Source organism: Macaca nemestrina, chromosome 12 (genome assembly GCF_043159975.1).
Source record: "Macaca nemestrina isolate mMacNem1 chromosome 12, mMacNem.hap1, whole genome shotgun sequence".
NCBI lineage: Eukaryota > Metazoa > Chordata > Mammalia > Primates > Cercopithecidae > Macaca > Macaca nemestrina.
The window spans coordinates 56,694,168-56,709,863 of NC_092136.1; the positions used below are offsets into that span (position 1 = coordinate 56,694,168).

The window sequence follows — 15,696 nt, forward strand, 5'->3', positions numbered from 1 at the left end:
GGAAGCCCAGTATTTGGAGAATATAGAGATAGGTTCTCCTAGGTTGGGATAGGGCCGTCTCAGCAGGTCTCCTTTGGCTTTGCAGGTAAGTTTTTGGCAGTGAGTTAATCTCCCATCCCGCCCTCCACTTTCCTTTTGCATTCTTCCTCCAGGCACATCCAGAACATTGGGGAAATCAAGACTGATGTGGGAAAGGCCAGAGCATGGGTGCGACTGTCCATGGAAAAAAAGTTGCTTTCCAGACACCTGAAACAGCTCCTCTCAGACCATGAGCTCACCAAGTAAGGCTGCTCCGCCAGGAGTAGAAGCAGGCTCCCAGGAATGGAGGGAAGAGATTGGAAACTTGTGTGGGAAGGGGGAGTATTCATTGCTGCTGCATTCAGCTAACCTCTTTGCTTATGAAGGTTTTGCAGTATTTCCTCTTCTCCCTTTTTATCAGTAGAATACTTCTGCTATATCGGTTCTCCCTGTCTTCCCAACCTGCATGCCCAAAACTAGCTTTCTTAGAGAGGTGGTGAGAAGGATGAGGTCCTCCTCTCCTTCCTGTAATCAGGTGACATGTATATCTCTTGGACGTAAGGCATTTCCTTTGTCTCTTTCGTGTTCTGGGGAGCAAAGGATTGGAGAATTAAAAGGAAACTTCTGAGATGTCCTCTTCTCTCTCTTGTTCAACACATCATACCCCTCACTCCTCTCAGGATGTCTGTAGCCTTTTCTTGTCTGTACTTCTGCATGACCCTAGTCCCTGTCTGCACTCTACCTGGTAAACTTCTTCAGGGCCCAGTTTTCTTTCCCAGAGTTTTCCTGGACTCCCCAGAAATGTGGTTCATCCCTCCTCCAGGCATGCATAACATATGTTAGAATATTTGTTCATCCCCTTTTTACCACGATGTGTTGTATTTTCATTATCTATTTGCTTGCTACTTACTGAAGTTTGCTTTCATTGAAGGCATAAACCTATCCCTTTCCCAAGGCTGAGCATGTTGCTTAGCATCCACTAGGGATTCAGCCAGTGCACGTAAAAGGTGTGCATAGCTGCAGAGACAGGAGGTGGACAGCCTGTGAAGAGTATATCTTGATAGAATGTCCCTCAGTCTCTGCGATTTCCAGCTAGCCCCCAGGACTGTTTGTAGCTTGGAGATGTGGTAAGGTGGAGGCAGGGTTGTATATTCATGGGGGCTGTATATTCACGGTACCCACTGAATTCTAAATTCCAAAGGAAGAAATGAGTTAGCTCCTATATAGGGAGCCTAAACTCTTTCTCCTTAACTTGTCTGCGGTGAGTAATACCATGTAGTGCCCCCCTTACCTTGAAACTTACTTTGTGTGGCTGCCATGACCTTATACCATCTTGTTCTCTTTCTCCCCTTACTCTTTGCACAGTGTTGGCTTTCACTGTCTTCAATTCTTTACATGCACACACTCTTTGTTGCTTTCTCGCTTGCTCTCTTACTTGGTGATTTCACCCATTCTCATGACTTCTCTCACCTCTAAGCAGGAAATGCCCACATCTGAAGTTCTAGCCCTGACATGTCTTTTGAACTCCACTCCTGCATTTATTTCCATTCTGATATTTTACCTTTAGCTCAGAGAGAACAAAAGCAAGCTTCACAGAGTCTTCACCATAACTACTTTACTCTCAGATTTTTTGTTAATGTCGCCGCTGTGCTCTCTGAAAAGCTTACCCCCACTTCTTCTCCATACCTACATTCAAAATTTGGAGTCAGTTTTGACTCCTTGCTTTGCTTTATCTCCCACATACAGATTTCAGGTCTTTCACCTCTGTCCCACCTGTCTCCTTACCATTTTTACTGCACAGACTTAGTTTAATCCTCATTTCCCTTTCACTTCTCACCTGCACTAAATTTAAATTTCCTGAATTTGGTCATGGCTGTCCCTTTTTCTAGGGCAAATTGCAGAAACCCCTTACTTACTGGGCAGATTGCAAAGTCCTTAGTTTAAAATTTTAGGACCTTCCTTCATTTGAATAGCCTTTTTGTTTGTTGGTTTCATTTGACACCCTTGGTATAATAGCCTAACTTCTTAGTCTCATTGCTAACTGATCACTTCACTGAACTCTCAACTCCAGCCAAACTGGTTTCCAAACCTATCTGTACAACACTTGTCTAAATTTCTGCTGCCCTTCAGGTCCCTCTTGTTCTAGAAGGCCTTCCAGGACCACTGAAACATATGACTCTTTAAATTCCAAGAAACAGCCTTTTGTTTGATTATTCATTGTGAGCAGTCCTATACCATGGCCTTTACCTGATTTATTCACTTAGACTGCATTTGAGGATAGGCGCTTTCCAGCACCTGGACATAACAGGCCTGGGTTGATAAATTATCTGTTGAAAGTGCCTTATAAACCTGGCTAGGTAGAACCTCACAGATCTGAATTCTGTACCTCTCTGGCCATGGTGATTGCAGCTTGGGCAACCAGGACAGTTGTCTTCTTTTGTTCTTTGTGTTGAAGGCCTGCACATTTGGCTCTGGGTGTCTCCTCTATTTGGGGGAAGATATCATTGCTTTGAAGCTGCAGAGGGCCTGGAATGTCAGGCAAGGGAGTTGACCTCTGATGAATAGGCAGTGGAAATGAAGGGAGAAAGTTTGAAAAAAGCGGAAGGATATGATCTGCATGGCTCTTCCTTGCCTGTGACTTGGATCAGAGGCGGGAGCAGAAGCCTGCCCTTTATCGCTTCTGAAGCTGTCCTGGGCTTACACCCCCATTCAGAGCAGTGTTCTGACTCGTGGCTCTCAGATCTACTCAGGGTTTGAAACTAGGCCTGGTGATGAATGGTGACCACAGACCTTCATCCTCTGCCACTCACACACCGTACACTAGCTGACAGCCTAACCAGAAGCCTGAGAGGACCTGTGTCATCCTTGATGGAATTTCATTACAACCCTCAGTTTAGAAAAGGAGATTTCATGACTTTTGATACTTGACATTTTAGTAACATCATATACCTTGGACACAGGCAGTTTTTGATTTTTGTTGTTCCTGCCGTAGCTTAAACCATTGTCCCTCTGTCCATTAGTTACAGAGTAGATAGCTTTGTTCCTTTATAGGGTGAACCTAAGGAACTTGAGGCTTGACATCTTATGCTTCCCTTAGCTGTCTCCTTCCAGAACTGAAAATTCTAGTTTCTTTCCCTTCCTTTTGGTCGGAGACTGATGTGTTGCCTCCTCTCCAACAGAAAGTTATATAAGCGCTATGCCTTCCTGCGCTGTGATGACGAGAAGGAGCAGTTCCTCTATCACCTCCTGTCTTTTAATGCCGTCGATTACTTTTGCTTCACCAATGTCTTCACAACTATCCGTGAGTAGCCCTGTGCTCCCAGCTGGCCTTCTCAAGGCAGTCTTTATGAACCTGCCTGAGACTCACTCATTGTCCCCTTTTTAAAGAAAGAAGATTAATCCCTTGTACTTTCTATTTGTCTTTTGCTTCTGTGGGGAGAGAGGTGCACTTGCCCTCCTTGGAGGTTGTGTTTTCTCCGAAGTTTCTCATTCTTGTTCTGAACTGGAGAGCTCAGTCTTTTTTGCCATTGTGTTGTCGATGTTGTCCTAGGCACTGCTCTGGGAGCCTAAGGTGATGAAGGTAGAGTGGAGTCAGTTGAGCTGATGCAGTTTACCTCCCTCCCTGCATACCCACAAAGAATCTCCCTTTTGTTTTCACCTAAGAGTGTCACTTGGCATCACAGAATATTTCAGACCAGGCTGAAGGGAAAAAGAGCTCTTGCCTGAGGTAGCAGAAAGAACTCCAGATGCCAGTGGGAGATTTAAGTCTGGGCCCAGTTTTGGCTAACTTATTATGTGTCTGTGAGCAGAGTCTATCCTGCTGTGAGTCCCAGTCTCTCTATTTACAGAATAGGGAAGAGGGTTCAATATGGTCTAATTCCCTTTGAGCCTCTTCTTTCCCTGATGCCAGGATTCTCTGCTGGGTGGAGTTTAGTCTCTGAGTTTGCCACTTGGCTAGTTCTTTGGCCAATTACTCAGCAGCATGGACTCTTGTTTCTATCTGATGCTGCATCTTCCCTTTTAGAGACTAGGGCTATGGGCTTAATAGAAGTAGCACTGGACTGGAATTTAAAAGATCTGAGGCAAACCGTGTCTCTCTCTGTGCCTTGGAAAAAGGATTGCAATACTTCCTCTCCAAAGATTGTTATGATTGTTCTTAGGGTTCATGAGATGATAGATTGAAGAGTGCTCTAAAAAGCAGTTCAGTACGTTAGGAGTTGGGGATATTGTTTAACCAACAGGTTCAGTTAGCTCTGAGCCTACAGATAGGCTTGGATCTTTGATGTTTGGGTGGTAAGCCTGAGAGGAGTGAAATTGAGGAGGGGCTGTGGAATAGTTGGCTAATATTCTACATCAGCCAGGGACTAGGTCCTGGGGCCCTGTTGTTCCAGGGCTTTGCTTGGGCTAGGATAGCAGGGGCCACAGTTGTGCCAGCTTGCCTGGAGCAGGTCAGAGTCCCATCTGGTTTGGGAAGGATTCCTGATTCTCCTCAATACTTTTGTGGCTTCCCCTAAACAGTGATCCCGTACCACATTCTGATCGTACCAAGCAAGAAGCTGGGGGGCTCCATGTTCACTGCCAACCCATGGATCTGTATATCAGGAGAATTGGGTGAGACACAGATTCTGCAGATTCCCAGGAATGTGCTAGAGATGACCTTCGAGGTATGTGTTATTTGGGGCCATAGCTCTGTGGGGATCTGAGTTTGCAACAGCTGCTTTGGGGAGTTTTCTGCAGGATTTTTCAGAGGCCTTGCTATGTACAGTGTAATGTGTCAGCATAGCTGACCTTCCTGAGATGATCTGAGGCTGGAGCCAAGAACTGACCCTGAGGAGGGGGACCCCACCCTGTCTAAACAGTGTCTGTTTGGAAGGCACTTTCTTGTCTGGACTTGCACATCTCTCCATGCATAGTGTGTTGAGAAGTCCCCAAGAGTTCTTTCAGCTACTCAGCCCACCTGTTCCCAGAGACCTTAGAACCCACTTCCAGAACCTCTTGCTCCCAGGCCCTATTCTTCTTCTAGGTAGAGTGTTTTCTTTCTCAGCCTTGGGCGCCCCCATGAGATAGGGCTGTACCGCAGTTTTGGCAGTATATAAAGCCATGACCTCTACCCCTGCAGATGCTGAGGGGTCATGTTGCAGGTAGCCAGTCAGATCTGTGCCTCTGAGGACTACTGTTCTTTCCTCTGATTTTCCTGACCTACCTCATCTTCTCTATTCTCTAACAGTGCCAGAACTTGGGGAAGCTTACTACTGTCCAGATTGGCCATGATAACTCTGGGCTGTATGCCAAATGGCTGGTGGAGTATGTGATGGTCAGGAATGAGATCACAGGACATACCTACAAGTAAGTGTTCCCTCAGGCTGTAAGGTAGAGGGGCAAGGTGTGTCTACAGGAGCTCTTTGATGCTTGGGTATGTGGAGTTCCCAAGGAGACCCTTTAGGTTGCGATAACCTGAGGTAACTTCCTGTTTGGCTCTGCCTCATACACTTGAAAGTAAGTAGAAGGAGGGTTTCCTCTTTTTTTTTTTTTTTTTTTTTGAGATGGAGTCTTGCTCTGTCACCTAGGCTGGAGTGCAGTGGCATGATCTTGGTTCACTGCAGCCTCTGCCTCGTGGGCTGAGGTGATTCTCCTGCCTCAGCTCCCTGAGTAGCTGGGATTACAGGCATGCACCACCACGCCCAGCTAATTTTGTATTTTTAGTACAGACCGGTTTCGCCATGTTGACCAGGCTGGTCTTGATCTCCTGACCTCAGGTGATCCAGCTGCCTTGGCCTCTGAAAGTGCTGGGATTACAGGCATGAGCCATCAGGCCTGGCCAGAAGGAGGGTTTCCAGGTGAAGATGTGTGGAATTGCTGTGCCCAGATCCCAGGCCACCCATGCCACTCAGGTCACTTCTCTGATGATACATGGTGGAACCAGCAGAGCCTTGAAGGAGTCTCTATCCTGGTTTCAGAGCCTATCTCCAGGGATTGGCTTTGTTATGGCTCTTGCTGAGCAGCAAAGAGGAGCTGGATGCTCTGACAGTCCATTGTCTGACCTTCAGGTTCCCTTGTGGCCGGTGGTTAGGGAAGGGCATGGATGATGGAAGCCTGGAGCGGATCCTAGTTGGGGAGCTGCTCACATCCCAGCCTGAGGTGGATGAGAGGCCGTGCCGGACCCCGCCGCTGCAGCAGTCCCCCAGTGTCATCCGGAGGCTTGTTACCATCTCACCCAACAACAAGCCCAGTAAGTGGGAGGAGAGGTTGGGCCCTCATGCCACACAGTCTAGGGAATGGGTGGAGCTCTGTGAGCCCTGATATGGGGAACCCAGATCCCAGCCTGTGCAGCTGCCTTAGGAAACACTTCTGCTGACAAAGCCACCTCAGGCATATGGCACCCTCCTCTTATGAATCACTGAGAGCATTTGGCAGTCTCCTTAGAGGGCTGGCAGGAGGGGAGAGAACTCATGCTGCCAAGCCTGGGTGCTGTCTATATTCATGCATGATCCATTAAAGGAGAAGGGTCTACTTTCTGGCCTTCTCCTTCCTGATTCCTGGGCTTCACAGCCAAGGCATGACTCTCTTTTGGTTGCCCACAATTCCAAGTAAAATGGAAAATAAACTTTACCAGCATTTCTTAGAGATAGAACTCTAAGGTGTTAGCTTTTGTGTTTTTCCCCCAAGATTTGTGGAAGAGCTAAATCAGCAAAGCTGGGTGGGCAAGAGCCTCTGCTTCCTAGGGTCCAGCTGCCCTGCCTCTCCTATGGGCCCTCCCCATGTCCTCAGTCTCCTGCTCAGGCAGCTAAGCACTGTTAGCCTCTGAGATTGGTTAGGGATGTCTGCTTGATTTTTATTAGAGCTGAACACTGGGCAGATCCAGGAGTCCATCGGGGAGGCAGTCAATGGCATTGTGAAGCACTTCCATAAGCCTGAGAAAGAGGTGAGCCTTCCTGCCCTCCAATCCAGGGCCTTACATTGAGTAAGAGAGAATAATTTTGTTTTTCCAATTATCCTGTTATGCTCTTCCAGGCCCATGTGCTGTGGACACCCTAGAGTCTTGTAGAGTGTGTGCCTCAGCTAGTTGGAGATGGAGCAGACTCCTTCCTCTGGGGGCCTTTGCCTCAGATTACCCTATTTTCCCTCCATACTGATGACCCAGTAGAGTCCCTGGGCCCCTAGTGAACAGTACCCATTCCTGTCCTCTTCTAGATTTGCCTGGGTCTCCTTGAAGAGTGGCCACACTGGCTTTGTCCTCCAGTGGAGAATCTCCTTGTGTGTGACCCAGATCCCTCATCTCTTCTTTCATCCATTTATTCAACAACTCTTCACTGGGAGCTGCTCTGAGCCAGGCACTGTGCCAGGTGTTAGGGGAACAGATAGAGTCCTAGCCTGTCTTTTGCAGCCTTCCCAACTCTGGGCTGTGGGTTTAGGGATGCAGTGGTGGGAGGGCAGCTCGGCTGAGACAAGCCTGGCATCCTCCCCTGTTTCCTTACTTAGCGAGGCAGTCTGACGCTGTTGCTCTGTGGAGAGTGTGGCCTTGTCTCGGCCCTGGAACAGGCTTTCCAGCATGGATTTAAATCACCCCGGCTCTTCAAAAATGTCTTCATTTGGGATTTCCTGGGTGAGTTGAGCTGGAGTATGAGGGTGGGAAAAGCATGTGGAGATATAGGGGGACTCACCAACATAGCATAGGTGCTGACCACTCTGAGAGGCAGAACCCAAATTAGGTGACTCTAAGATCTCATTTGTTTGCTCTGGTTTTTCTTAAAGGGAATGACAAGAGCTCTCCTCCCCCCTTGGTAAATGCTTACCTCTTGAGAATTGGACAGAAAAGATTCTTCTAGACATCTGTTATTTAGTATGGACTTAGTTCTGAGTCCTCACACTTTCTCCTTATAGATCCCAAAGTCCAGCTGAGTGTATTGGAGCCCCAAGCCCTATGTTGCACCAATATGGAGAATTTTCATGCAAGAAACCATCCTCAGAATTTTTTGTGTCTTCAGAGTAGGGAAAAGAACATCTTTAGATCAAGGGCCACATAACTAAATGTAAAAATAAGGATAGGGAAGCTAAGGATGATTTTGAAACATGACCGGTGACATCAGAACACTTGTACTATTCTCATTAAGTTACCTGCGTGGACTTGGAGAGGCCCATGGCAAGTGGCCTGCAGGACCATCAGGTTGGTGTTGAGAGTCTTTCACTGGCAAGCTTTTCTACTCTTCACAGAAAAAGCACAAACCTATTATGAGACATTAGAGCAGAATGAAGTAGTCTCTGAGGAAAACTGGCATACAAGAGCCCGGAACTTCTGCCGATTTGTCACTGCAATCAACAATACTCCCCGGAACATCGGCAAGGACGGCAAGTTTCAGATGCTGGTGTGCTTGGGAGCCAGGTACTGCAGACCCGGGGCCCAGAGTGCACAGCAGTTAGCCTTGGTGGTGGTGTTGGAGGCCTGGTGTGGTGCAGGGGTGAGGAATGGCTCACCAGGTGCCCTTAGGGAGATGTGGCCTTAGAAGGCTTCCTAGAAGCTTGAATTTCCTTTGCGTATCATGTATGGTCACACACTACATAAAATGTGCCACATAACAACATTTGTCAGTGATGGACTGTTTATGGGATGATGGTCCTATAAGATTATAATACTCGGCCGGGCGCGGTGCCTCAAGCCTGTAATCCCAGCACTTTGGGAGGCCGAGACGGGCAGATCACGAGGTCAGGAGATCAAGACCATCCTGGCTAACATGGTGAAACCCCGTTTCTACTGAAAAATACAAAAAACTAGCCGGGCGAGGTGGCGGGCGCCTGTAGTCCCAGCTACTCAGGAGGCTGAGGCAGGAGAATGGTGTAAACCCGGAGGTGGAGCTTACAGTGGGCTGAGATCCGGCCACTGCACTCCAGCCTGGGCGAAAGAGCGGGACTCTGTCTCAAAAAAAAAAAAAAAAAAAAAAAGATTATAAGACTGTTTTTACTGTACCTTTTACATGTTGAGATATGTTTAGATACTCAAATACTTACCATTGTGTTTTAGTTGCCTACAGTATTCAGCACAGTATTCCTTCATTTTTATTCTTCAGGCTGCTTTGGCAGGAAGCTCCAGAAGAAGTGTAGAAGAGCAGGCCTGGGGGCTGGTGACAGGGCTGTACCGATTTGTAGCTTAGGAGCAACAGACTAGACATATAGTAGGCTCTACCATCTAGGTTTGTATGAGAACCCTATAAAGTTTGCACAGTGACGAAACTGCCTAATGACACATTTCTCAGACTGTATCCCTGTCATTAAGCAACACATGACTTATGTGTGTGGTGATCTGTTGGGGTAGGGATGAGAGCGTGTATGTAACTAGGGGCGGAGGGGCCCCATTTTGAAAGGAAAGATCAAAATTACACCACTGGGGAAGTTTGAAGCAGAGTATATCTAGTTATTCCTTCATTAAACATTTAAATGGCCTTATGGAAGTTGGTAGGAAGAGAGCTGAATAAAACATGGCCCCTTGCCATTTATTTATTTATTTATTTATTTATTTATTTATTTATTTATTTATTTTGAGATGGACTTTCACTCTGTTGCCCAGGCTGGAGTGTAATGGTGCAATCTCGGCTCACTGCAACCTCCACCTCCCAGGTTCAAGCGAGTCTCCTGCCTCAGCCTCCCGAGTAGCTGGGATTACAGGCATGTGCCATCATGCCTGGCTAATTTTGTATTTTTAGTGGAGACAGGGTTTCTCCATGTTGGTCAGGCTGGTCTTGAACTCCCGACCTCAGGTGATCTGCCTGCCTTGGCCTCCCAAAGTGCTGAAATTATAGGCGTGAGCCACCACACCCAGCCACCATTTAGAAGCTTACTTGTCCTAATTAAATATAGAACATGGAAGAAGGTTTTGAGGGCCCAAAAATGAAGTATACATTCATACAATATGCTGAAAAGATAGAGGAGAAAGATCAGAGAAGACTTCAGGGAGGAGTTGGTATTTAAGTGAGCCTTTAATGGAAGGAAATAACAGAATGTGGCAAGGGCAGTAATAGGAAACAGAATAGGGCCCCTGAGCTGGGACAGAGAAAGATTCTTTTCATATTAGTACAAAATTGTTTCATCAGGAGACTGAAGTAATATTAATCTGATATTATGGGTGGTATGCATTAGAGTGGACGAGATTGTTAGGGGTTATTCCTATAGGTCAGGTGAAAGAGCATGAAGCTCAAATAAACTTAAGGCAGTAGTTTATTCAGGCTGCATAAAGGGAGAGAATTGGCATAGTGGTTAAATACAGACTCCAGAACTGCATTCACTATGTTCAGATCTCAAGTTACCCATTTACTAGCCATGTGGTCTTGGACAAGCTACTTAACTTCCATCTACCCCACTTTCTTCATCTGTAAAGTGGGGATAATAATAGTACCTACCTCATATCATAGGGTTATCATGAAGATTACTCTTATGTTAGTACCAGCACATGCTGAGTGCTGTGTGAGGTTAGTGCTTCTTATTATTCCTGGTGGTGGTAGCTGTGGGAGGAGAGAAGCTCTGGGAGACACTGGTGGTGGGGCTGTCTAGGCAGGGCGAGGGAGGCAGGGGAGGAGGAGGCCTGGGGGCTCGTGACAGGGCTGATTTGGGTCAGGTTTGTTTGGTGTCCTGGAGCTGAAAGACCTCTTTGCCAGTCCCTGTTTGGGAAAGGGGGCTGTGGGGGAGCTGTCAGCTTCTCCAGCTTCAGACTTAGTTCATGGTTTCCCCCTTGGCCTTGCACTAACTGTCTGTCTTCCTTTTCCCTTCCCCTTTGACCCACCTGGACTGCTCCTGCTCTGCCAGAGATCACCTCCTACACCACTGGATTGCCCTGCTGGCTGACTGCCCCATCACTGCACACATGTATGAGGATGTGGCACTGATCAAAGACCATACACTTGTCAATTCCTTGATTCGCGTGCTGCAGACATTGCAGGAGTTCAATATCACACTGGAGACGTCCCTTGTCAAGGGCATCGACATCTGACCTCCCAGGACCAGTCAGCAGCAGGACTAAGAAAGACTCACCCTGCAGCTCTGACCTTTCTTCCCAAACGGACTTAAGCGATTGTGCAGGAGGAGACAAAATGTACACTCACTGTAAAAAGAAAACTAGAGGATTTTTGGAATAAATAATCTATTTTAGAGTTTATTTGCCGATTTGCTTTTTACACACTTTCATGTGAAAGAGTGATAGGGAGAGGGAGCGAGGCCGGTGCCGCTTATTTTGAAGCTGGTGCCCTCCCTCGCAGTGGCCACATGCTGGAAGCCTGAGGCCTCCCTGGACTGAGCCTGTGGCACTGCGTGCGGGACAGTTATGTTTCCTTGCCCCGTCGCATTAATGAGGCCCTTCCACATCATTTTTAAACTAATGTTTTCTATATTAACATTATTATGGTTATTTGGCTTTCATAGGCCACACACAGGTGTGCTGAGCGGGAAGCCCTATGCTCCAATCAAAGGGATTTTTAGTAGTGCCTCTAAGTAAGCACTGATGAGTCAGTCCCACATCTTTTCTTTTTTGTCAGTATTATTTGGGAAGGAGACATGCCGGGATGTGTCATCGTGCCAAATATCATATTTCCTGTTGGCACAGTTTCACAGAAGTAAACATAAGCATGTTTTAACAGGTTTTTCTTTTCTTTTTTCTTTTTAAAAATGTTTTATTTATTTAACCCTCCACTGTGTGTTTTTAAGTATTTTCTTTTTTTAAGGAAAGGAAAAGCTTGTCACAATCTAACTGGCTATGTTATTATTATTAAATTTATGTTTTGCAACTTAGAAACCAGCTACAGTATGGCCCACTTAATAAAACACCTGAAACAAAACTGCATGGATCACTGATTTTTATGGAGGTTTGTCAGCAGCGGGCGGCTGCGGGTGCAGTTGGGTCTATCTGTGAGGACGGGCTTGTGGCATCACCTCTCTGTACCAGCAAGCTCGGGGTTGTGGCCTGCCCAGGATGCCCCTGAGGGCCTGGGGTCTCCTGGGTCCTTCTGCCCACAGTGCCAGGAGCTCTCCTAGCTGTTACGTGACTGATTGACAGGGATGCAGACAAGGTTCTTTCCCCACTCCACAGAGGAGGAGACAGAGGCACAGGAGGGAAAAGACCTGGCCAGGGGTGCAGAGGTTGTCACTTGACTGAGACAGGATGGGCCCTTTCTTGAGAGGGTAAGGGAGACCGGGTGTGGGAAGCTGGGGGTCAGGGGAAGCTCTTGAAAGAAAGGTTTGCTTTCCTGGGGATGGCAGGTGGAAGACCTTTATGAGAGGTCCGGCTTCCTTCATTTTTATTCTTCAGGCTGCTTTCTCAGGAAGCTCCAGAAGAAGTGTAGTGTGATCAAGTCAGGGACCTCAAACCAATCAGTGCCCTCTTTTATGCTTCCCTGGTTTGCATGCACTTTCCCTTTGCCTGGAATGCCTCCCCTTCACCCACTTTGTTTGTTGTTTGGGATTTACTTTAGCAGACACCTGTGTGAAGTGTTCCCCAATCTCCCTAGGCAGTTAATCATTCCATCCTTGTGCTCCTTCATTTTCTTAGATGCTGGCATCTCCTCTCTGGATTGTCATTGCCTGCTTTCACATCAGGCTCAGCCCCTGCACCGTGAGCTCCCAGAGGGAAGAGGGGGATCTCTTACCTGTCTCCACCCCCTGGGCCGGGCAGGTGGTAAATGCTGCTGAAGAGATGAGGAAAGGGCCTAGAGAGTTGCAGCGCAGCGTCCTGCCTGCAGAGGGGGTGAGAGGCTGCACTGCACCCGTCTGCCTGAAGCCCACGGACAGAGCCTTAGTTCTTTTGGAGATGGCCAAGAAAAGGGGAGGGAAGGTAGGCAGTACCTCTGGAGCAGGAAGCAGGATTCTTGGCTGGGCAAGAAGGGCAGCATGGAACTCAGCTGTATGTATGTATATTGTGGGCCTAGGCCTGAGCTTACCTTAAGCCAGGTGCCTGGGACCAACTATTTCCTTGTTCTAACAGCTGATACTACTCACTTTCTACTGTGTTTTGTTTTGTAATCTTCGGCAAATCCATTTTGGAATGACGTGTGATATAAGAGAACAGACCTTCTCAGTAGCTCAAGATTTCAAGGACACTTGAGTCAACTGCATTCTTCTGTGTAGGGCCCAGCCAGGCCTCTCCAGTGGCCCTGGGTAAATAGGTGTGTCTGGTTCACTCAGCAAGCAGCCCTGCCTGCCTCAGCTTCTGCACCTGCTCTACTTCAGTGCTTCCCAGACGCTCAGATTTCAGGGACTGGTAAATAAACAAGCAAGCAAAGGAACTCTGTGAATTACTATAAAGCAAGCACCCTTGTAATCACTACTCAGGTCAAGAATAGAACTTTGCCAGCCCCCATGGAACATGCCAGGGTCCTCCATGTTCCCCCTTCCCCATCACAGTCCCAGCACCTCCCTTTTTCCATCTTCTTGACTTTTATAAGTAACAATTTCATTGAGTTTCTTTATTGTTTTGTCGCCCAAATGTGTATCCCTACATGCTATAGTCTTACTGTCCTTTTAAAAAACTCGATACATCTTTTAAGTCTCTTTTAATCTAAAGGGTCCCCTCCATCCCTTTCCTTTTTTACAATTTGTTGAAGATTTTAAGCTATTTGATCTGTAGTTTTCCACAGCCTGGGTTTTTGCTAATTTCATGCCTGTGGTGCAGTTCAATATACTCCTTTATCCTCAGCATTTCCTGCAGATCAGCAACTAGATCTAGACAACTTGCCTCAGGTTGATCCCTTTGATAAGACTCTAGGTGGTGGTGTGCTCATTTAGCAAGAGGCACGTAACGTCTGTTTTTCATTTTTGTTGTTTTAGCAGCCACTGATGCTCAATACCTACATCCAGCAAGTAATTCACTGGGGATTGCAGCATGGGGATATTCTAATCTATCATTTTGTCTTCATTTATTAGATGGAATAATTTTATAAGGAGACATTGTCTCTCATCTACTGTTTGATTTCCCAGTAGAGTTTGTGTGGGAAAGGCAGATGAGTGCTTAATTCTTTCCTTTTATTTACCTAACTTTTAAGATAATGAACTGGTTCTTTGTTATCTTCAGAAGATGACTATTTTTTAAACAGTATTATGAACTCATTGGTTTAAATGTATTTGATAGGCTTCATCTCATTGCAGTTATTATCTTTATTGTCCTACCTTTGGCCTTTGGGAGCTTCTTTAAGTTGGCTCCTGAGTTGTTTTGACACAACTCTAGTTGTCTTTGACATCTGCTTTTATTTCTGGTATTGCAAGATGTTCTAGGGTCACTTTATCCATTTTCTGTCCTAGACTTGGAATCAGCCATTTCTCCAAAAAGCCCTGGTTTCCTTAAGTGGGAAATGGTATTGCAAGACCATAATTGGACACTAGAAATTCTCATTGTTACTGGTAGATCATTGGTTCTAGGCCTATTCAGTAGACAGAGCTTTGATTAAATTTAAATATAACATGTTTATACATTTAATATAGACATCTAGAAATAAAGATATATAGTAAATATGTATATTTGAAGATAGTGAAGATCTTGGAATTATATATGTTAAATGCATATGTAAATGTGTATATATACATGAGTGTGTATACACACATGCATCCATGGTGCCCCATGATTTTACAGTGTTATTTACTTTCCAATTCAGGATTGTAGGGTGCCTTAGTCCGTTTAATGCTACTACAAAGGAATACCTGAGGCTGGGTAATTCATAAAGAAAAGAGGCTTAGTTGACTAATGGTTCTGCAGGCTTTACAGGAAGCATGATACTGGTATCTGCATCTAGTGAGGGCCTCAAGCTGCTTTCACACATGGTAGAAGAGGACGGGTGTGCAGAATTACATAGCAAGAGAGGGATGAAAGAGACGAAGGAGGCTGGGCGCCGTGGCTCACACCTGTATTCTCAGCACTTTGGGAGGACGAGGTAGGTGGATCACTTGAGGTCAGAACTTCGAGACCAGTCTGGCCAACATGGTGAAACCCCGTCTCTACTAAAAATACAAAAATTAGCCTGGCATGGTGGCGGGCGCCTCTAATTCCAGCTACTTGGGAGGTTGAGGCAGGAGAATCACTTGAACCCAGGAGGCAGAGGCTTCAGTGAACTGAGATTGCGCCATTGTACTCCAGCCTGGGCGACTAGAGCAAAATTCCATCTCAAAAAAAAAAAAAAAAGCGGAAGGAGATGCTAGGCTCCTTCCAGCTCTCACAAGAACTCATACAGCAAGAATTCATTCATTACCATGAGTACAAGAATGACACCAGGTCACTCATGAGGGGTGTCGCCGCGTGTCTGCCCATGACCCAAACACCTCCTATTAGGCCCCACTTCCAACAACAGGGATTACGTTTCACTATGAGATTTGGAGGGATCAAACCAAACTATAACATACTTTTACTTTTTTTTTTTTTTTTTTTTTGGAAACAGGATCTCACTCTGTTAGCCAGGCTGAAGCACAGTGGCATGATCATGGCTCACTGCAGCCTTGACTTCCCAGGCTCAAGTGATCCTGCCTCAGCCTCCTGAGTAGCTGGGACTACAGGTGTGCACCACCACACCCAACTAATTTTTAAATTTTTTGTAGAGACAGGGTCTTGCTACATTACCCAAGCTGGTCTTGAACTCCTGGGTTCAAGCAATCCTCTTGCCTGGCTTCCCGAAGTGTTGGGATTACAGGCATGAGCCACCATGCCTGGCTTAACTTTTT

General features: G+C 46.4%; 1 protein-coding gene across 5 annotated transcripts in view; it reads left to right on the top strand.

Moving 5' to 3' along the window:
* Positions 1-11,153, top strand: part of LOC105488754 (DENN domain containing 5A) — a 130,494-nt gene extending 119,341 nt beyond the window's left edge. For 2 of the 5 annotated variants that reach the window (XM_011753147.3, XM_011753148.3), the window contains 9 exons: positions 153-281; positions 3,198-3,319; positions 4,537-4,682; positions 5,246-5,364; positions 6,066-6,247; positions 6,858-6,940; positions 7,498-7,621; positions 8,230-8,398; positions 10,810-11,153. In XM_011753147.3, coding sequence (XP_011751449.2) covers positions 153-281; positions 3,198-3,319; positions 4,537-4,682; positions 5,246-5,364; positions 6,066-6,247; positions 6,858-6,940; positions 7,498-7,621; positions 8,230-8,398; positions 10,810-10,993 — 1,258 coding nt within the window. In that variant the 3' untranslated portion in view covers positions 10,994-11,153. Of the gene's footprint in view, positions 1-152; positions 282-3,197; positions 3,320-4,536; positions 4,683-5,245; positions 5,365-6,065; positions 6,248-6,857; positions 6,941-7,497; positions 7,622-8,229; positions 8,399-9,080; positions 9,204-10,809 lie in introns of those variants that run through there. The other 3 variants (XR_011610839.1, XM_011753149.3, XM_071075118.1) reach the window with 3 other exon arrangements.
* Positions 11,154-15,696: the final 4,543 nt, after the last annotated feature.